Source organism: Hesperophylax consimilis, chromosome 17 (genome assembly GCF_061612785.1).
Source record: "Hesperophylax consimilis isolate HC1 chromosome 17, BYU_Hcon_1.0, whole genome shotgun sequence".
NCBI lineage: Eukaryota > Metazoa > Arthropoda > Insecta > Trichoptera > Limnephilidae > Hesperophylax > Hesperophylax consimilis.
In genome coordinates, this window is record NC_142852.1 from 4,460,797 (window position 1) to 4,483,349 (window position 22,553).

The 22,553-nt window shown below is 36.3% G+C and overlaps 1 protein-coding gene across 1 annotated transcript; it reads right to left on the reverse strand.

The window, feature by feature from the left end:
- Positions 1 to 371: 371 nt before the first annotated feature.
- On the reverse strand, positions 372 to 4,608 carry LOC149415809 (uncharacterized). Its single transcript, XM_089641799.1, has 4 exons — positions 4,436 to 4,608; positions 3,741 to 3,933; positions 2,440 to 2,586; positions 372 to 2,322 (listed from the first exon to the last, which is right to left on the reverse strand). Exons 1-4 carry the CDS (start codon positions 4,532 to 4,534, stop codon positions 2,261 to 2,263), a joined length of 501 nt encoding a protein of 166 aa, XP_089497925.1. The 5' UTR covers positions 4,535 to 4,608; the 3' UTR covers positions 372 to 2,260.
- Between the last annotated feature and the right edge of the window lie 17,945 nt (positions 4,609 to 22,553).

A 22,553-nucleotide genomic window follows, 5' to 3' on the forward strand; every position in this document is an offset into this window, starting at 1 on the left:
AAACTTATCTTATAAGCTGTAATACCTTTAAATTGAATATACCATTCCTGAGAGAAAGTCCAATTATATCCTAAATCCTGTATCTAAATCTTGCTAATGAACAATTAGCAAATTTATATCAAGTGTTAATCTCAAGTGACCTACCAGGTAAGTATGGTACTGTATATAATCTCCATATATAGTTAGTAATAACATAGATCATTGTAGAAATGTATTATAAATGTGTACAGCGCCCTTGAGGTGATTTTGCACGAACGGACTATTTAAATTTTTTAATTAAATAAGTCTTCTACTGATAAATGATAACTAAATAAAATAAAGCTTTATCTATTATATTACTAAAATTTTGAAGTGAAATCATGTATTTTTTTTTTGTAAAATTTTCTTTCGTATGGGATGACGGCCATATTGACAGTTTGGTATGTCAGTATTACCGATATAAAATATAAAAAGGTTTTGAGGCAAGTTTTTTAACAATGTAATTTTAATTTATACTATATACGAAATAACAGGAATACCGACATAACAAAATATCGTAGTGTAGACAGAAATAATTGGAAAACATTTCCATACAAAAAATATCATTCCACATAATTATCGTTTTAAATGCAATTTTTTCCATTCACCCCGTTTTGCAAATAGATAACTTTTAAAGAAATTCAGTTAAATTAAAGGGTGTATCAAAAAATATATTTGTATTGAGCGTAGCAAGTGATCCTAAAAGTTTACCACGGATTTTAACTAACTAACTAACTAACCATGACACCGCTTCTCCGCAGAGAGAGGCAGTAAGAATGGATCTCAACAGAAAACACATTGTCACACATGTCTTGTCACATTCAAACATCGCCACATACATACTCCTTTGTTCTGACTCTTGACATGACCCGACTCAAGTATTTGGTTCAAACGATCTTGGCATGTCTTCCTTGGGAGATATAGACTTCTTCTACTATTCACATTTGCATCCGTTGTGGTCGGAAAATTTTTCATCAAACCTCCGTTTCCATAACACGAATAGTTGTTCTCGAAATAAAAGCGGGGTTTTTCTCCACTGTGAGTCAGCACGTTTCTCATAAATTGTCCCTTTTGAGAACATAAATAGTTAAATACAGATCATGAGAAGGTGCTGTGCGTCTGAATGTCTCGTCAAATCTCCCTTTCATGAACATTAATAGTTACGGTCGATACATGAAAAAGGTTTTTCTCAAACGTGTGTTACGTCAATTTACCCATTAAATAATATGTTTAACTGCAATCGGAATATGAGAAAGGTTTTTCTCTACTGTGAGTCAGCATATGTCTCATCAATTGTTCCTTTCGAGAACATGAATAGTTACAAACGGAACATGAAAAAGGTTTCTCACCACTGTGAGTAAACATATGTCTCTTCAAATCTCCTTTTCGAGAACATGAATAGTTACAATCGGAACATGTGAAGGGTTTTTCTCCAGTGTGTGTCAGCATGTGTCTCGTTAAATGTTCCTTTCGAGAACATGAATAGTAACAATCGGAACATGAAAAGGGGTTCGCTCCGCTGTGCGCCAGTATGGGTTTCGACAAATAAACCTTTCGAGGGCGTGAAAAGTAACAGTCGGAATATGAAAAAGATTTTTCTCTACTGTGACTCAGTATATGTCTTTTCAATTGTCCCTTTTGAGAACATGAATACTTACAATCGAAACATGAAAAGGGCTTTTCTCGACAATGAGTCAGCATGTGTCTCTTCAAATCACCCTTTCGAGAGCATACATATTCGCAATCGGAACATGAAAAAGGTTTTTCTCCAGTGTGAGTCAGCATGTGTCTCCTCAATTGTTCCTTTCGAGAACATGAATAGTTACAGTTAGAACATGAAAAAGGTTTTTCACCACTGTGAGTCAGCTTGTGTCTCTTCAAATCACCCTTTCGAGAGCAAGAATGGTTACAATCGCCACATGTAAAAAGCTTTTCTCCATTGTGCTCCAACATGTGTTTTGACAAATCACACTTTCGAGAACATGCATAATTACAATCGGAGCATAACAAAGCTTTTCCTCCACTGTGAGTTAGCATGTGTCTGGTCAATTGTCCCTTTCGTGAACAAGAATAGTTACAATCGGAACACGAAAAAGGTTTTTCTGCACAGTGCGTCAGCATGTGTGTAGACAAATAAACCTTTCGAGAACATGAATAGTTGCAATTAGAGCACGAAAAAGGTTTTTCTCCAGTATGGGTGCGCAAGTGCTGTTCTAACTCTGACTTATAAGTGCACGAGTAGTTACAATGGGGACACGATAATCGTTTTCCCGCAGGTATGCTTCTTCAGATCTTTCAATAAGCCTGAAAATTATTACATATAAAACTGAACATGTGTAATAAAACTTAAGTAATAAAAAGTAGCAATTGTTAAATAATAAAAAGCACGAGTTGTTGAATCAAAAAAAAAAAATTTTTTACCTGCTGTCTGTGTAATTCTTTCAGAGCATTTCGAGCTTTCATTTTTAACACCAGGCAGTTCTATGTCAATTTTATAAGGAACTCCCCTTTCATCTTTTCGGGGTTCTGGTTCCACCTTGATGGTTACGGTCTTCATATTAAAGCTACCTGGAAAAAAAACAATAGAAACATTGATGAAATGATTATATGAACAATGCCAAGACGAACATCAATAACTTCAAATAATGCATTTAAGATAACGATCGCCGTTCTCTGAGAGATCTGCAATATGTATGTTTTTTGTGAAAATAACTACGCTTAAATATACAATTGAATAACCGATGTTGGAATTTGGATAAGAGACTTTAAGAAATTAAAAACATCCCAGATATCTTCAGGAACCAATGATCAATGATGGAAAATCCATTATTTCTTGGGAACCTTCAGTACGGAAACCTGTTGCTCACAAAGAATGGAATGTTTTTTTTTTGCATTTTTGTTATATTTATTTTGAATGCATGATATATGTACTAAAATGGTGAAATAAATGTGAGAAATTTTATTAGCAAGATAAAATTTTGCCCCTAGTTTGTCTGTTTCCTGTAAAAATAATTTATTTTTTATTAACTAAGCTTTTGAACATAATATTATAATTCAGGTTTTACATAGCTTCTGTATTCTATTTATACTACTCTCCCATTAAAAGCATTTTCTTGTGGATGGAAGATAAGTTTACATTGGCGAAAAAATAATGGTATAGTACCTAATAATGGTGAAATAATTAACATATTTTAAATTAAAGATTTATGTAACATTAAGGTTATTTATTTATTTATTAATTTATTTATTTATTTATTTATTTATTTATTTATACGCCCATTGGGCTTTTACATACATAGTTCATAAAAAAGTAATATTCTGAAGATTGCAAGTTCACAAAAATAATATAAAAAATACATATAACCGTTATAACTACAAAGTAAAAAATAATTACGAAATTAATATACAAATAATTTGTGAGATTTTCAAGTGAAACTAGGAGAAGCAGTTTTTTGTTCATAATTTCCCTAAAATATTTTTTATAGAGTTCAATATTTGTTTTTTATCATTAATGCTTCTGATTTCTTCTGGTGATTTATTAAAGAAATATTTTCCATAGTGGGTTTTATGTTAATGATATAAAGCTTAAGGATAATACCAAAGTATCTTAAGTACGGCAAAAAATGACGTTCTGAATAAGCATATGTAATGTCTGCGCGATATTTCAAAATGGACATGGATTCTCAACAGATTTTTTTTTAATAATGTTCAAAGCAACTTACTGGCTGCGCAAGTACTCTCCTCATACTGTGAGAATTCCTTCTTTACTTTTGACAGGTCAAATTCTATATCTATATTAGGTAATCCACCCCCGACTTCTTCCCGATGTTCTGACTTGATGGAAACAGTATCTGGATTTAATAGATCCATGGCACTGCTGGGGTGACGTATGGTAATTAGTTCGAGCCCAAATACCTGAAACATACCATTGTCATAATGAAACACTTATTTGTATGAGCTTCCGATATTTTGTTTTAGTTAGAATTTTCCGTCGAAACAATGAAATCGTATTACGCACTACACACATTTGACATTGTAATTGTGACCTTGAAGATAAATTATTTCAAAGAAGTTGAGAGAATAGTGTCAACTGTCGGATTACTCTATATCTCTATAAAAACGGTATTGCTGTGTGTTGGATCCGCCATACCACATAAAACAAATCGTCAACTATACACATTTTTCTGTAAGTTGTGATCATTTGAGAGAACGCCTTTATAATACTATTCTAAAAAAATTTAAATGTCACAAACAAAATCCTTAATAGTACGGATTTCATTATGTCACGTCTGATGTCATCCTGATGTGCGTCTGATGAGCGTCTGATGAGCGTCTGATGAGCATGGACCCTTGTCAATCACCAGGGCTATTATGGGGCTAAGGCAAGAAGACATAATGTGTAAAAGCATTGAAGAACCTTGATCATGTTGTCACGTCTGAAGGTGTTTTGAGAGTCCGCCAGCGGTGAGCAGGTTGCGCCGGGTAGAGATTCGTCTGATGGAGTGCGCGAGGCCATCCTCAATTAAACAGCATCCATTGAACGTTTAACGGAACAATGATGATTCATCTTTGTGTCACCTCGACAGCATGATTGGTAATCCAGTGTAGTCTCCAAGGAATTACGCTTCACAAATAAAACCATTTTTTAATCCAAATAAGCGATTGTATATTTTCATCTCTTCAAGCCACAACACTCGAACAAGCACAGGCCGATCTCACACAGGAGTCGAAACGTTGGTTATGTGTTTTGTAAATTTAAACGGAAAGTCTCCAAAGGATAAAGTTCAAGGTATCCGCGCGATCTTTTTCTCAAAATTTCAATCTCCATTTTTTCTCGCCTAACGCCACGCGCACCGCGGAATCGTCCTCCCCCGTATTGTTCCCCATCTACCTACCCGCGTAATTTTTGCTCGCCCCTCAAACCGATCGCAGGGCAGCCACCCGAAAAACCGTCAACCAAAACAATAATCAGGCACTACCGTGGCAATCCAAACTTGCACAATTCTTTGACGTTACAATTACTTACCAATTGGCGCAAGTTAAGTTAGTTCAGATTTAACAGACTGTAGTTGTGAATTTGAGCATTCCGTAGTCCGAATTAAAGAACAGTGGTAGCTTAGTTTGTTTGGGAATAAGGGTCGTTAGCAAAACGAGTAGCGTTATTGGTAGTCGGGTAGAAAATATTTAGCTTTAGCACGTACCATTAATTCTCATGAGTGTGATTTAACTGTGCGGATAAGCAATGTAATGTATTTTAAGTAAAAATAGATTTGGAAACAGGATGAAACCATTGACGAAGAAAATACAATCCGTCAAAAATTTTACAATTGCTTTGAGTGTTGCCAACTCGATAATTAAGCGCAGACTAGAAAAAGTTTGAAAGGATTCAAAAGTAGCGATGAGCACAATCGATGGTTTACTCGATCTTTTTGATTATTGAAATATTTCCATTCATGATCATGGACAAACCGATTCTGTCAAAAATCACGCAGTCCGAGACAATCGTTTTGAAACGTCATCGAATAAGGAATTGATTCTTTCAAAAATCATCACACAGTCCGAGATAATCGTTTTTAAAATCAGTCGAAACCACAGCCGTCGTGAAAAATATCTAGGATTGCTTGACGAACGAAATATTTTTCCCGTAGTACATTGTTTTACGTCATTCGCGAAACTGGGATTACGTAATTATTCTTTGCTAATCGTTAAATGTTTAATTTTGATATTATCTATTAAACGAGGAAGCTACGAGTGTGAGAACAATTCATTCATATTTTAGGTTAGGATTTACGACGCTCATGCATTTAGTGTGTGTGAAAAATGGCATTCTGTCTAATAATAAGTTTGGAAGGTTATTGATAAACTAAAATTGATCACTTTTATAGTACTGAAAAAGCACCCCGAGGGCGTTCCATAAATTTTTTTAAAGGTTGAATGTATTTTATTTTTAGTATTTCCTTATAATTTGAAGAAGGTACGAAACTTATTTGTATTATTTATTTAGTATAAATGTAGATATTATAAATTTAACGTCATATGAATCTCTTAAAATTCGTTGTCATTCACATCATTATAATAATATTTGATCATTGCTATCTGCAAGTAACCAATAAGCATTATCATAAATAAACCACTCTCAGCATCATTGTCAGAATGAAGACCCATAAATGAACCACTCACTAGATCAATATCTTCGGGTTTTTCGTACTGAGCCCATGGGTCCTAAAGTTTGCCATAGATAAAAGTCTCTTCCTGAAAAATATACGTCACTACACGACATACTCACCATCGACTTGGATAGAAAGTATAGAAACTATAAAAAAGGCGTAACCATAGACAATATAATTCTCATTCGGAGCAAATCCCATTCGCTAGCCTAAAATCGGCCAATGACAGCGGCCTATAAACATGCATGAAGTGCGCACTGGTTTGTGGAAAATATACGTCACAAGTCAGCCATAGAGATTACCGTGTCTTTTTTTCTGACCCACTTTTTTCTCGGAGTTATACCCCCCGTGAAGACCTAACTACCAAAATGTTGCCATACCTATGTACCATGCTTTGCCTTTATGCCCCCCCCCCCTCACTCCAACCCATCGAAATCTGGCTCTGTCCACAGTTAGTACTCCCGCGGATATCCGATCAATTAAATCGATTAATCACTCGATTCTTTTGATGTTTCGATCATATAAATGTTTTGATCATGTTAATGTTTCAATCCTTCCCATCACTACGAACGAGGAACTAAATCTACCGATAGCCATTGAAAATCATTTTTCAAATTTCGTGTGCATGAGATGAGTGCTGATCCATTTATGACAACATTATGCATTCAGTACATTGAAATCGTTTTTTTTCATGGCTAGTAATTCTGATATTTTATTTATTTTTTACAGTGGAACCCAAATGACCCAAAATGTTTTCTCTAAAATTCAATAGACAAACCCCCGCCTGACATATACGAAAATATTATCACACCTCACCTCATTTGAGGTTGGACATTTTATCACCCCATTTCGAAAATTGATACCCAACCCTAGAAGTATAGAATACTCGGATTATGGATTTTTTTTTTAAATACTTGTTAGTATTTAGGGAGTTATATGTATGTGACAATTGAGCGAATTGAATGTCATTTTTTCTTAAATTGCATTTAATTGAAGATCTGCAGTCCCTGCAATAAATAAAACGCAATTTGAATGAAATTAATATGAACCTGAAAAGCCATATTCATGGAATTATAATCATTATTGTTAGAATATGGCAATATAAATGCAATTATCTTAGGTTGGCTATAAGGTATCTGTAAACATTGTTTTGTTGGCAATACTGTTTAACCTTGTTCTATTGTCTATTACTGAGAAGAGACCTGTCAAAGTGTACACTTGTTGAAGAAGAATAAAGTCATTACTGAATAAACTGAACCCTTTTTATTGAAATAATCACAGGTTATGGGCCCAGAGTCGCTAATCTGTTGATGAAGTTAAAAGTACGCAAAATAAATCAACGGGAGTGAATATCAGCGAAAAGTGAGGTTAGGTTGCCGGAACGCGTGCAGAAAATTTTCGTTGAGAAGAATAAAATACCACTGAGATATCTGATCAGGCAAGGCAGGATAGCAAAATGGAAGGAAACGTGATGACTACCAATGTATTGAAGTTGGAAGGGGCAAGGAATTGGAATATTTGGAAATTTCAAACGACAGTACTTCTCAGAGGACAGGGATGGCTGGAAACCTGAAGATGTTACCGCGCGAACCACTTGGGAGACAAAAGATGCTAAAGCTCAGACGCTATTGGTTACGAGAATGTCGGAAAACGTTATGCTACATATCATATCGTGCACAACTTCGGCTGCTATGTGGAGTAAGCTTCTAAGTGTATATGAACAGAAGTCGGAAACCAGTATTCATATTATCCAACAAAGATTCTTTCAATACAGATATGAGAAAGGCACCGAAATGTCAGTTTTTCTCTCTAAAATTCAAGAGATGCAAAATCAGTTAAAACAAATGGGTGAGGATATGTCTGATAAATTTATAATAACTAAAGTCTTAATGAGTTTGCCAGATGAATATAAACATTTTATATCGGCGTGGGAATCGGCGCCAGACGACAAACAAACGTTCGACAATTTAGTAGCCAGGTTATTAATTGAAGAGGAAAGAGTGAACGTTAAAAGTGATGAAATACAAGATACTTCGTCCTCATCTGCGTTCGTAGCTAAAAGAAATATTAAGTGTTACATGTGTGGTAAAGTCGGACATTTACAAGCTGAGTGTAGAAGTAATCGAGACAGTGAGAAAAAGTTAAACGAACGTAAATGTTTTTACTGTGGAAAATTCGGGCATTATAAGGCACAGTGTCGGTTTAAAAAGTCAAAGGAAAATAAGAAAACAAGTAATGCTTTTGTAGTGTTGAATTCCTCGCATACAAATTATGAACAATCAAAGTGGTTAGTTGACTCTGGAGCGAGCGAACACATGTGCAACGATCGCTCTTTATTTACATCATTTTCAAATGTTCCGCAAAAGTCAGTTATTGTTGGAAATGGAGCTATCATTAGTGTGTTAGGCTGTGGACAGATGGCGGTACAAGTATATAATGGGACTGAATGGATAAATTCAACCATAAACAACGTTTTGTTCGTTCCGGATCTGAAGTCAAATTTATTTTCTGTGAAATGCGCAGCTGACCGCGGATACACTATGGTCACAAGTGACAGTTCGTGTTTATTTTATAAAAATGGCGTTGTTTGTGCGATAGCAAGTCGAGTAGACAGTTCATATTATATGGATTTTCGTTTCAAATGCGAGGTCGCAAGTGTTGCTAATATTATTAAAAATGACCTATACGAGTGGCATGAGAAATTCGCACATCAAAACTTTGATTACGTAAAGAAAGCATTGCAGAAAAATAACATTGAAGTAAAACAAACTGACGTACCCCAATGTGAAAGTTGCTTGACAGGAAAGATACACCGGCTACCATTTAAGAGGAGTGAGCATGTGAGCACAAAAACATGTGAAATCATACATGGGGATACTTGTGGACCCATGGAAGAAAAATCAATTGGCGGGTCGAGATATTTTGTCGTTCTAAAGGATGACTATTCTAACTTTAGAAGTGTGTATTTCGTTGAAGCAAAACACGAGATTAAGCGCTGTTTGGAGGATTTTATAAATAAAGCCGAAAATACTACTGGAAACAAAGTCAAGATATTTCGGAGTGACAATGGGCTAGAATTCATAAATAGAGATGTAAAGGAAATATTTTCTAAGCGTGGGATAACCCACCAGACTACTGTTCCCTATACTCCCGAACAAAATGGGAAAGCTGAAAGGGAAAATAGAACCCTAGTTGAAGCAGCACGAACAATGCTACACGCGAAGAATTTACCTAAGAAATTGTGGGCAGAAGCGGTAAATACTGCTGCTTTTGTCTTGAATAGAACTGGGAAAGGTAAAGAAGGAAATTCTCCATATGAAATATGGAAAAATAGTAGTTTTGATGTTCATCAACTGAAGGCATTTGGTTCACCAGTGTATGCACACATCCCAAAAGAGAAAAGAAGGAAATGGGATAAGAAAAGTGAGAAGGGTTTGATGGTAGGTTATGCTGAAAACGTCAAAGGCTATAGAATTTACTTCCCTAAGAAAAACAGCGTAGATGTAAAGAGAGATGTAATTTTCTTAAATCAAGAGGAAACAGAAGAAATTGAGGATGTGTCGGATCAGAATACTCAAACTTTGCTGACATCAGAAGAAACAGTGGAAGAACAAAAGGTTGCTGAATGTGAGGAAACTCAAGTTACTCAAAATGACAGTCATACAAATCTCACCGAAAACAGTTCTTTATGTGAAAGTGAAAGTGAATATGAGCCATGTGATGATGAACTATCAGACCTAGATGAAACATTGTTACCTCAAAATGAAAGAAGCAAGCGGGTGAGGAAACCGACAACATTCTATCAATGTCAAAATGTTGTAAGTGAAGAAAATGAGCCAGTGACCTACAAAGAAGCTATGGAAAGAAGCGATGCAAATAGGTGGAAAGAGGCAATAAGTAGAGAATTGCAAACTTTAGAAGAGAATAATACTTGGGATTTTTGTAAAGCACCAGTACATGAAAAGGTAGTAAGTAGCAAGTGGGTTTTTAAACTTAAAGGAAATGGTAATGTAAAGCAGTATAAGGCTAGGCTAGTTGCAAGGGGGTTTGAACAAAATGGTTGTTTTGATTTAAGTGACATTTACGCTCCTGTGGCTAAATTATCAACATTTAGAATTTTTGTAGCGATAGCGACTAAATTAAATTTACCTATATATCAAATGGATGTAATAGGGGCGTTTTTGTATGGCGATATAGACAAGGAAGTCTATATTAAATTGCCAGAAGGGGCTTAGTCTGAGGGAAATAATATTGTAAAGCTAAATAAGTCACTGTACGGTTTAAAGAGTTCACCAAAGTGTTGGAACATAAAATTCAATTCTATAGTAAATAAGGAGGGTTTTGTTAAATCTAACTGTGACTCATGTTTATATTTAAAGTATTATGACAATGAGAAAATGTACATTTTACTTTATGTCGATGACATTTTAATTTTTGGTACAAATGAGGAAGATATTTCTAAATTTAAGAGTATATTATGTAAAGAGTTTAAAATGAAAGACTTAGGGCTAATATCAAATTTCCTAGGTATAAATGTAAAGCAAAATTTGAAAACTGGTATTACAGAGTTAGATCAGAGAGAATATTTGGAGAATATTTTAAAAAGATTTAATATGCAAAATTGTAAGCCTATGTCAACCCCTATGGACCCTAATTTTAACACTAAAATATTTGTAAAAGACAGTATTGCTGTAGACAACAGTATTCAGAATTTGTGCAGACAAATGATAGGATGTCTAATGTATGCTGCATCAGGTACCAGGCCTGATTTGTGTTTTCCGGTTTCTATGTTAAGTAGGTATCAAACCTGCGCCAACAATGAGCTATTAAGTGCATTAAAGAGAGTGTTAAGATATATAATGTATAGTCTAAATTATAAGTTAATTTATAAATGTAATGATATCATTTTGGAAGGATATTGCGATGCTGATTGGGGTGGTGATATCAAGGACAGAAAATCCACCTCTGGTTATATACTTTTGATTTATAATTGTCTTGTCGCATGGAGTTCAAAGAAGCAGGCCTCTGTTTCATTGTCATCCACTGAATCAGAATATATATCTATGAGCATGGCTGCTAGTGATGTGTCATGGCTTATAAATCTGCTAACTGAACTTGATTTTAAAAATATTTGCCCTGTTAATATATTTTGTGACAATCAGTCGGCATTAATAAATGCAAATACAGATGCTATAAAGCGATTAAAACATGTAGATATTCGCTATCATTTTGTTAAGGAATTGGTCAGAGAAAATAAGATTTGTTTGAGATATGTTAACACAAATTTGCAACCAGCTGACATATTAACAAAAGCTTTAAGCAGAGAGCTGATTGTAAAACATTTAAATAAGTGTGGTGTTATGGCCAAAACTGTATAACATTATCAATGTTAATATAAGAATTATTATTAGTTTGTTTATGTTTAACAACTGTATTTACATTGAGAAGGGGTGTTAGAATATGGCAATATAAATGCAATTATCTTAGGTTGGCTATAAGGTATCTGTAAACATTGTTTTGTTGGCAATACTGTTTAACCTTGTTCTATTGTCTATTACTGAGAAGAGACCTGTCAATGTGTACATTTGTAAGAAGAAGAATAAAGTCATTACTGAATAAACTGAACCCCTTTTTATTGAAATAATCACACAATAATTAGAATAGTTAGTATATTGATGGAAATATTTAAAGTAAATATACTTCAATTTCTTTTTGTTAAAAGTTACAAAAAAAAAAAAATTGTTGGTGATAAGTAGAGCACTAGTGATGTTATATATACTAATTACAACATAAGTAAGCTGGATGAAAATATGTTTTATATTGGTTAGATATAGTTTTTCTGTAAGAATGGGATTACATAATATAAACTCACTAATTGTGTTAAAAATGGATGAGCTTGATAGATTAAAGAAAAATACATTATATCTCATGTAGGGTATCCTGGTGGTGGTGTGATTCATAAAACAAAAACAAAAAACAATCGATTTAAATAATAATAATACTAAGAAGAAGGAGAGTACACTATTTTGAGAATGTGTTAGTTTGTCGAAATTCGTGGTATGGCTCATGGAAGAATCAGAGAAAAAAGCTATGTTTACAGAATTAACAATATTAAAATATATATAAACAATATACTGAATAATAGTAAGGTAAATATTTTTGTTTTAGTTGGACCTAGTTTGGTGAGGAAAATAATTTATCATCGAGGATGCAACTAAATTAACAAGCGAAACATACCACAATGCGAATGAAAAAATGCATATGATTTTGCAATAAGATTGTTTATGAGTTTTAAATGCTATTGGAATGTCTTTATGTATTTTCGCAATAGATGAGATATATATATATATGTTCGAAAGCAATGTAATATAATATTAGAAGACATACTAATAGCCATTAGGGAAAATAAGAATACACATTGAGTATAATAGAATATCGGGTAGAAGCATTTTATAATACAATCATGAATGTCTGGTATAATGGAGTGATATAGCAGCATAGTAGCTTGTATCGTCAGTCACAGTAATTGACGTTTAACACGGTCCAGATCAGCAATATTATTTATAGAAATTATCTTGGAAGTATCCGTTTGTCTCAAAAGAATGCGCCCTCCGCACGGTGTGCCGAATCCCAATCTAGCTCCCCTTTAATACAAAAATGGTGTATTTCAAATATTTTTTAAATATTCAGCATTGAGTTGTTAAATATCCCAGGTAGATGAAACTGCAAAATATTTTTATTTTTATTGCCTTTAGGGTAGGTTTGATCACATTTAAAGTCCATTGTACTTGAGCCGGGGCGCTGTACCCCAATAAACAGTCTGTTTTGAACGTCTGCGCTGAATGGTTGTGGTTTATTTGTGTGAAATTTTATTATTTTTCTGTGAAACGGAGGCGACAAATCAAGGTATGCATTAATTTTTTTCATCGTGTTAGACCATTTATATTTTCCAGATTGCATGTAAGATTTAATCAAAAATAACATAAAGCAATATTTATTCATTTATCTGGTTTCAAAAGTTTACATAGTCTGAAAGTTTATTTCTATGCATTTCTATGATTCCAAAAAAAATTTAGTCGTAAAGTTGACTCATCTTTATTTCATTTGGCTGAAATTTTTCTGCATCTGTTTGCGTTTTCATGCCATTTCTTCACATTCCAGTGATACAGCCATCAATTTCTAACCGAACGATATTCGATATTTGGTTACGAAACCCGAAGGAAGACCGAGCAAACAAGATATTACGTCATGTTATTCGACATTTTGGTTTTGTAGATCCTACTGACAATATTTTGAAATCACTTAAACATTCGATTAGTGTAGTGACCATTGGAATTCACATGCGTTGGAAGAAAAGTGGAAGACGTGCTCATAAATTTGTGAATAATTATTCCGTTTGGCTCAACAAAGACATTAATTTTAGTGATATTGTTTATGGTGCAATACCTTCTTGTAGTTACAATACGACGTTAAACGTTAGAAGTGCTTCCAGACGCGGTCGCCCAAAAAAACTTTTTGCGGATTGTTGCGAAAAAACCAAAGCAAAAGAAGTGAAAAAAATCCTTCAGTTCTCCAACAAAACACAAATATCCATGGTGGCTCAAGCATCTCTACGGGCTTCTGGTAAAAAAGATGCTGCTTCAATGGTGGGCAAATTATTTTCATCATCGCCGCGATATGCCACAAAAATTAAAAAAAAATAATATACCTTGTTCCACACAAGCAACATTGACGGCAAATCAAGCTCTGTCTTTGATCGTAAATGCTAAGTTAACTACTAATCAATATAAACTTATAAGGAAACAGGCAAGAGAACTAAATAGTCCACTTTATCCTTCATATTATTCAGTGAAAAAGGCTAAAACTGCTTGTTACCCTGACCCTGGTGATATTATTATAACCGAAACCTACGCTGAGGTAAAATTGCAATCATTACTTAATCATACAGTTAACCGAATTGCCTGCTCTCAAGAAGAAGTAATAAGTACAGCATTGTCAAGACAATCATTTGACTCACTGACTCCATCTGCTCCATTGAGATCCGAGACTACTTTATCAGAAGAAAGTGACGACCAGGAATCTGATTGATACCAAAATACACAGATAGGTAAATATTTACATAAATATTATACTAAAACAATTAAGTTTTTGTAGGTACAAACAATATTTAAATTGATGCCTTCCAGTGTAAAAAATAATTAGAAATATATTATTACACAAAACTCCTTCTTTTTAAACTACCTTTAAAATGACGTAAGACTCGAAACATGCTAACTTGTTCACAAAAACGACAATGGAGTAGAAGGGTAAATTATTGAAAGGACAAAAATATTCTAACGTATATTAATATTAGTATAGTACTTAAAGCGGTGCCTACACTGCCTACCTATATAATATTTTAAGTAATTTTTTTTCTTAAACACTTTCATATTTAATTGCCTTCAAAATGACGGAGGTTTTAAGGCTATAAGTATCTTATGTTGTTCAATTGAAATTGGAGTATTGGGAAGATTTTTTATTGAAAAGACAAGAAAAATTTAATCTCTTCTTATTCATGCGAAAAGCTTTAAAATTAATGTTTATATACGTTTCATTTTTTAAATACTTTTGTATTTAATAATCTTCAAAATGACCTAAAATGCAAAGTATTATTAATGATATCTTATTTAAAAATCATAATTCTTTAGAAGTTGTGAAAGAGACATCAACGCACTCCAATACGTATTAATTTGTTCAGTATTAAAATTGAAGCCTTTCTACGTAAATATTTTTTAAAAATTATGCGATTTCTGTAAACTGTTCCTTATTTAATTACCTATAAAATGACGTATTTTGTAATTCTGTGAGTTTCGTATCTTGTAAAAAAATGATTTTAGAGTATGGGAATGAATAAAGGGGAGCTAGATTGGGATTCGACACACTGTGCTCCGGTGGACCAAGAGTGTTTGTAATTATTGTCTCTGGCAAATTTTTTTGTTTGAGATAGCAAAAATTTTCCTTTTTGAGTTAATTGATCGGACACATAGATGTGTTTGGCGGCTTGTGATAATCTTAGATCCCTTGTATTTATTTTATTTGTCATAGTGGTTGTGGATTTTTTGTAAGTTTTGAATTTGGATAGGAAGTCATCCCGCGATGTTGTGGTGTTGAACGTCGCTACGATAGGTCTTGGATTTTTGTCGGAGAACTTCGGTCCCAGCCTGTAGATTTTTGTAAATACAGAATGCACGCCGGTATTTTCGTAGTTGATAATTTTAGAAATTTTTTTGAGTACTTCTGCATTATTTTCAATGTCGGACTCCGGAACACCTCTTATCTCGATATTACAGATTTGGCTTAAATACTCCAATTTATCGATTTTTTCATCTTGTTTAGAAATAGTACTTAGTAGCATATTATTATGATTTTTTTGTGTAATTAATTCCTCATTGGCTATTTCTTGAGTTTTTTCGATAACATTTATACGTTTTCTTAGGTCATCTTGCTGATCTGACATAAATTGGATAGATTTTATTATTTCGTTATTTTGTGAGATGAGAGCTTCATATTTGCGTACATATGAATCAAATTTGTCTTCCACGAATTTCATAATGGATGTTTTGAAATCAGTCAGCTCTTTAATAAACAGTTGAGAAGTTAAAGGACCATTAGCGCCATCTATATTTGTGGTTGTTAAGTTGTCCGTGTCGTTTGGTTGGTTTGCAGATTTCGGCAGTTGAGTAGACTGTTTTGCTTGTTTGATGATAGATGGCGGTTCTTGCTCGTTGTTCAATAGTATGTCGTTATTAGTCTGTTTTGGTTTGGTATTTTTAGCATTTTTACTATTACATTTCTTGCATTTCCATTGTAAGCTTCTTGCACTACGGCGTGAGGTTTCAGTAATATCCGCACAGCCAAGATGGTAGGTCATTTCACAGACACTACAGCATATAAAATCTGACGGAGTGTCAATGTTTTTTTCGCATACAATGCACTTTGTATTCATGATTATGTTATTTTATGCGATCTTTACGTACAAAGAGTTATTTTTAAGTGGATAAGATAGTAATCGGTATTCACTATTGCGTCACGTGAAGCGGAATAAGAGAAAAATAATGTTGATTTTTTTCCAGTAGGTAGAGTTTGACACTTCGTGGCAGTTTTGGAAAGTAGGTAAAAAAAAACACTAAAACAAGCCACTCCACTTAATAAAAATTATCTGGTTAAACGCGCGGTCTACGATTTAGAAGAAAAGAGCACTTTAAACTTAGTTTACTATTGTTTTGTTAGGTAATTTTTAATAATTTTATGTAGACATAGAAATACGTCAACACTGGACTTGTTGGTAATGTTGTTTATATGATATATATTTATATGTAAAAATAATGTCAGGTTAAAAGTGATTTACGGTCTTATATCAAGTGTCTCGATGATAGATTATATTAGAAGGTCAGCAAAGTTTGCTGCAACCAGTTTGTATAGGTAGGTACAAATACTCACTGTTTTCCACTGCTCGGCTGACTTAGCAGGACCCAATTCTGCCAGTTGTTCCGCCAAATTCCGAACCCCGAGGTCCCACAAACCTTCCAGCGGCGAACTCCGAATGGTCAGCCATATAGCTGGTTAGCAGATCCATTTGACTGGTCGTCGACCTTACTCTCTTCCTGAAATCATAATATCAGCATTTTGAATATCTTAAAATACTGCGTATGATTGAAATATTAGTAAAAATAACTTCAAAATTTTGACACAATAGAATGTAAGTATATCTCTTTGATAATAATGGAAATTCTTTCACATAAAAAGATAAATAAATAACTTACCCAGCTACCATTGCTTGCGACATCGTAAAATATTAAGAAAACAAGGCGGTTACAATGATCAAGCTTGAAATCTGACGTTTGACGTCTGACGTCTATCCAATTCATAGACAATTCCGTCCCAGTATTGCCAGCGTATATCGATTTGTATTTGTTGCCTTATCGATGTCGTTAGATATATCAATAGCGTTCTCATGCTAGGGAAGTCGTTATAAAATGGTCGGTAGATACGCTTAGCAATACGATATCGTTAAGTTCGATCGATTCTCATGCTAAGGCCCCAGAAAGAGATAAGATTCACTATGCTACGAGGTTCCTGGATTTTTGTACACGCAAAAAAGGTAAAAAATATTGTTCAAAAATGGTTATACATATATGTGAAAAACAGCTTTTTTAATATCTCCTCAGCGGTAATATATAGAAAATAGTGTTTATTTGACTACCGCCGAGGGGATGAACAAGTAAAATATAAACATTTGCAATATTTAAAAATTGATTTTTCCTAGTAAATTTTACATAGAAAAAATGTTGGACATCGATCCGCACGGCAGGTGAGCGGGCGGTGCGGTATCGATTCCGTTCGGGGTCAAAGTTTTCAAGCCGCCTGGGCCGAAAGGAGGAGAGAAGAAGAGTGGTTTGAAATACAACCACAGTTTTTGTCTGGCTTGAGTGATCAGCCAAGCCCCGCTACTTCTGCCGGTCGGAGGAATCCCGCCGGCCCACTGAGCAGGCGCTCGCACCCCCAACTGCCTTTTTCAAGGCAACTTTCACGCAAAAGAAATACGAAACACGAAAATCTACGCTGGCCCCTACAAACCGCCCGCAAGCACCCGAGACGTGCTCTCTTTTTAAGAGGAGACACAGACTACCACAAATAAAGATGTTCCCGACGAGGATGCTCCCCGCTGACCACGAGGACTCCCCAGTCGTGGTACCACCCGGCGCTCACCAAATTGCGCTTCGCAAGAAGACCGGGACCGTGCGCCTTACGGTCCCCGCACCACAGCCCCGCCCCGAGGATCCAAGGACCCGGAGACCGTCCACCACCACGACGCCCGAGACGATGGAGCCCGTAGCAGGCCCCTCTTGGGCAACAGGACCCAGTCCTGCCCCCCAGGCGCGCCCCTATAGGCCCGGCGTCGGCCTACGTGGCGCCCCCGAGACCGCAGCAGCCGATGGAGACGGCTGCCCCCCAGGATGGAGGCTGGACGAGGCCGTCCAACCCCGTGAAGAGGCCCATGTCCCCACGGGGACCACAACCGCTCCAGTGTGGCAACCGATTTGAAGAGTTGCCCGAGGTAAGCGAAGGCGCCGGCGCGCCGCGTACAAAGCGTGCCAACACTAATTCATCTTTTTCCCCCGCAGTTACCGGCAGGAGAGACCGCGTTCCCCCGGTGGTGATGACCCTGGGGAGCATGACGCATTCCCAGATTACAGCCGCGGTCCAAGGACATCTGGGGGCTGACAACTGTTCACATTCAAGTATAACAGGAGCGGCACGGCCAACATCTTCGTGCGCACGATGGAGGACCATCGCGCCCTCACCAATGGACTGCGAGCGGAGGCTCGCGGCTTCCACACATTCACGGCCGAAGCCGAAAAAATGAAAAAGGCCGTGATCAAGGGCCTGCCGCTCGTAGAAGTGGAGGACATCGCGGCGGATCTGGAATCGCAGGGATTCCCAGCTGTGAAGGTGGTCAAGATGACCGCCTCAATCGAGTATCCCATATACTTAGCACACTTCAATAAGGAAGTCAATATGGGACAGCTGCGCGCGGCCGTCAAATATCTGTGCCACTGCCGCATTCGACTCCAGAATCACAGGGGCAATCACCTTCAGCACGGCACCCAGTGCTACAGATGTCAAGACTTCGGGCATGGGTCCCGAAACTGTTCGCACACAGCAAGGTGCGTTAAATGCTTACTGGAGCATGCTTCGGCAGAATACCCCAAGAAGACGAGAGATGAGCCCGCCGCATGCTGCAACTGCTCAGGCCCGCATCCCGCCAATTACCGAGGCTGCCCCAAGCGGGTAGCGTACGTCGCCTCAATTCAGCAGCGACCTGTCAGAAGGGCCCAAAGCCCGCCGGCAGAAGAGAACCCGAGCAGGCCACCTCCTCAGCCGAGGACGGATGGACGCACATGGGCCAACGTAGCCGGAGGCTCCGCCCCCGCCCAGGAGCAGCGCGAGACCGCGCCGCCCCCACAGCCCCGCCCCCAGCCCCGCCTACAGCAGGAGCCCGTCCGCGCGTCCACCTCTTCAGAAGACAACCTGGACTTGATGGCCCTGCTCCAAGGCCTCCTGAGGATGCGATCACAGCTCGCCCGCTGCACATCAAGAGCAGACAAGCTCGTCATCCTGATAGAGCTCCTATACACCCTCGATGCCTAGTACCGAGGCGGTGAAAGTCCTCGTATGGAACGCATTTAGCGTGCGCAACAAGACAGACGAACTGCTCGCTTTGGCAAACGAATTAAACACCGACATTATTCTCTTATCAGAATCCCACTTGAATCCAAGCGTACCGCTGAGAGTGCAAGGTTTCGAGATTTATCGAGACGACCGACAGGGAAGATCAGGCGGAGGAACCGCAATATTCGTTTGACAATCTATGACGTCCACAAGAATACCTACTCCGAAGTTGAAGCACGCTGAAGCCACGATTATCGAAGTCACCATAGAGGGTAGAGCGCATACCATCATCGCCGTATACTGCACCCAAGGCAAACTACTGAGAGAAGACCTCAATAAATTGCTCAATCTGGGACCAATTGTTGTGATGGGAGGCGATTTGAACGCCAAACACAACTATTGGAATAACTACAGAGGAAATGCGAACGGAAATACGCTCTTTACACACATGCAGACAAATACCTATTCGATAATGGCGCCCGACAGACCTACGTACTACTCGCAACTATCTAGATATCCGAGTACATTGGATATAGTACTCGAGAAAAATGCTAAGACAATATCTCCACTGCGCACATTAGACGAACTGTCTTCGGACCACCTGCCCGTGAGCTTCACTATAGGCGGCACAACTTCAAGGACCCCCAGAAAACAGCGCAATTATAAGGATGCGGACTGGGAAGGATTTTTTTTTTTTTTTTTTTTTTTTTTTTTCTTTATTCATGAAATATTAATGTGTACAGTTTTTACATGCTTTTCGACTACCACACTAGACACACGCCCGTATTATGGTAGTCGAAATTTATATACATAGGTTTATATAATTATATAAATGTAATATTTGATAACTTGTTAATCTAAGTATTTTTTTTTACATGCAATGTATGTGTATAATAGGTGACACTTTTACTGGTTCCCAGTTCAGTAGATTGCTCAAGTGTACATCAACCGTATTTTAAACTGTTGATATTAATGAGATAAAATGAACACAATCAGCAAATAAATAGGTTACTTTACTTGTTAAAATAATGAAAATAAAGTAGAAATTATGAAAATGAACTTGTTGAAATAATGAAAATAAAGATTAATTAATTAATTATTAAACTTTTTTCTTTACAGAATTGAATGAAAAAACAAAAATGACTAATAAAGAAAATGAGCTTAATTTAATGATGGCAGGCATTCCTTGAAAAAGTTCCTTCCCTTTATAAATAACCAATTTTGAACACTTATGACATACAAATTGTGAGTTTTTGATTTTCTGATATCAATACTCAGCGAGTTGAATATTTTGGGAGCAATATAAGAAAACTGCCGCTGGGCGAAAGCTGTTTTCGTTTGGGGAATTTTACAATTTAGGTGTGACGAGTAACGGGTGTTAATTTTTTGTTGTGTTTTATTCACCAAGTCATTTTTCCGTATGTATATGAGAATGGTCTTAACATATAATTGTCGAATATCTAATATTCTGAGTTTTCTAAAAAGTGGTTCTGATGGGTTTGTTGGCTTACATTTGAATATTATCCTTAGTAACAGTTTTTGAATTAAAACCATGGGATGAAGAATCGTTTTTGCACAACCTCCCCATCCCACTATACCATATGTAGTAATTGATTGAAAAAGTGCAAAGTATACACATCTTAGTGTTTGTAGGTTAAGGATAGATCTGAGAGAGTAGAAAATGTAGCATAATTTGCGAAGCCTTTTTGTTGTAGAATTTATATGGGCCTCCCATCGCAGTTGATTGTCTATAATGACCCCCAAGTACTTAATTTCGTTTGATATTATAAGGTTATCGCATGAACAATTTTTGTGAGGTGATGTAGCCATGTTGAATTTCTGTGAACATGAATGTATGGTAAGTTTATGATAGTTTTGAGGGAGATTAGGTTTGCGTATGGAAAAAAGTAAGTATTTAGTTTTCTCAATATTTAGAGTGAGGAGGTTGGAATCTAACCAGTGTTTTATTTCATTTATACCATGATTTGCTTTTTCAAATGTTGAATTCAAATTTTCATCTGCAAATATTATAACCGTATCATCGGCAAAAGATATTATAGTGCCACCAGTATCCAAATTGCATAACGAGTTAATGTATATTAGAAACAGAAGTGGGCCCAACACACTGCCTTGGGGCACGCCATATGTGATTGGCAAACTTGTACTTCTATACTCTTTAGCGGAGTTAATAATAGTTGACTGGGACCTATTTGTTAGATAGCTCTCAAACCATTTAAGAGGAACACCTTTTATTCCTATCTGTGAGAGTTTTTTCAAAAGTATGTGGTGAGATACAGTGTCAAAGGCTTTAGCCAGATCCAAAAATACAGCGAGGGGCTTGCGACTTTTATCGAGGTTATCAGAAATTAATTTAGTAAAAGCTGCAATTGCATCTGATGCACTAAGACCTTTGCGGAAGCCGTATTGGTTTTTTGACAGGATTTTATTTTCTTCGAGAAACTTGTAGAGCCTTTGTTTTACTGTTTTTTCGATTATTTTAGAGATTGGACTCAGTAGAGATATTGGTCTATAGTTATTGACGATTGATCTGTCCCCTGATTTAAAGATAGGAATAATTGTTGAATGTTTTAGAGTGTTTGGGAAAAGGCCAGTTCGAAAACTTAGATTTGTGATGTATACAAGGGGCTTAGCAATGATTGGTTTAAGGTGTTTAATTAGTTTAGTGGATATATTGTCAACTCCCGTGGAGTGTGTATTTTTGAGTGAATTGATGATTTCAGTGATTTCTTGTTCTGTTGTTAGTGTGAGATTGAAAGGGTCATAGCTCAGATTATCGAGAAAGATAGTATTTGCAAGATTATTTTCAGACTTGCTATTTCTTTTTAAAATATTATTTGCTAGATCCGATCCGATTGTAGAGAAGAATTGGTTGAAGTGATTTGCGATTGTTTCTGAATTTTCGGTTGCATTTAGTGTTTTATTTGTGATGGTTATTTTATTTATGGGTGTGGTAATTTTGTCGGTGTAGCATATTTCTTTGACAATGTTCCAGATTTTTTTATTATCATTCGCAGCTTCCTCTATCTGTTTCCTATAATAATCTTCTCTGGCCGTACAGGTTATTTTTTTACAGGCATTTCTGTATCTTTTATAAAATAAGAGAGATTCGTAATCAGTGGGGTTATTTTTACAATA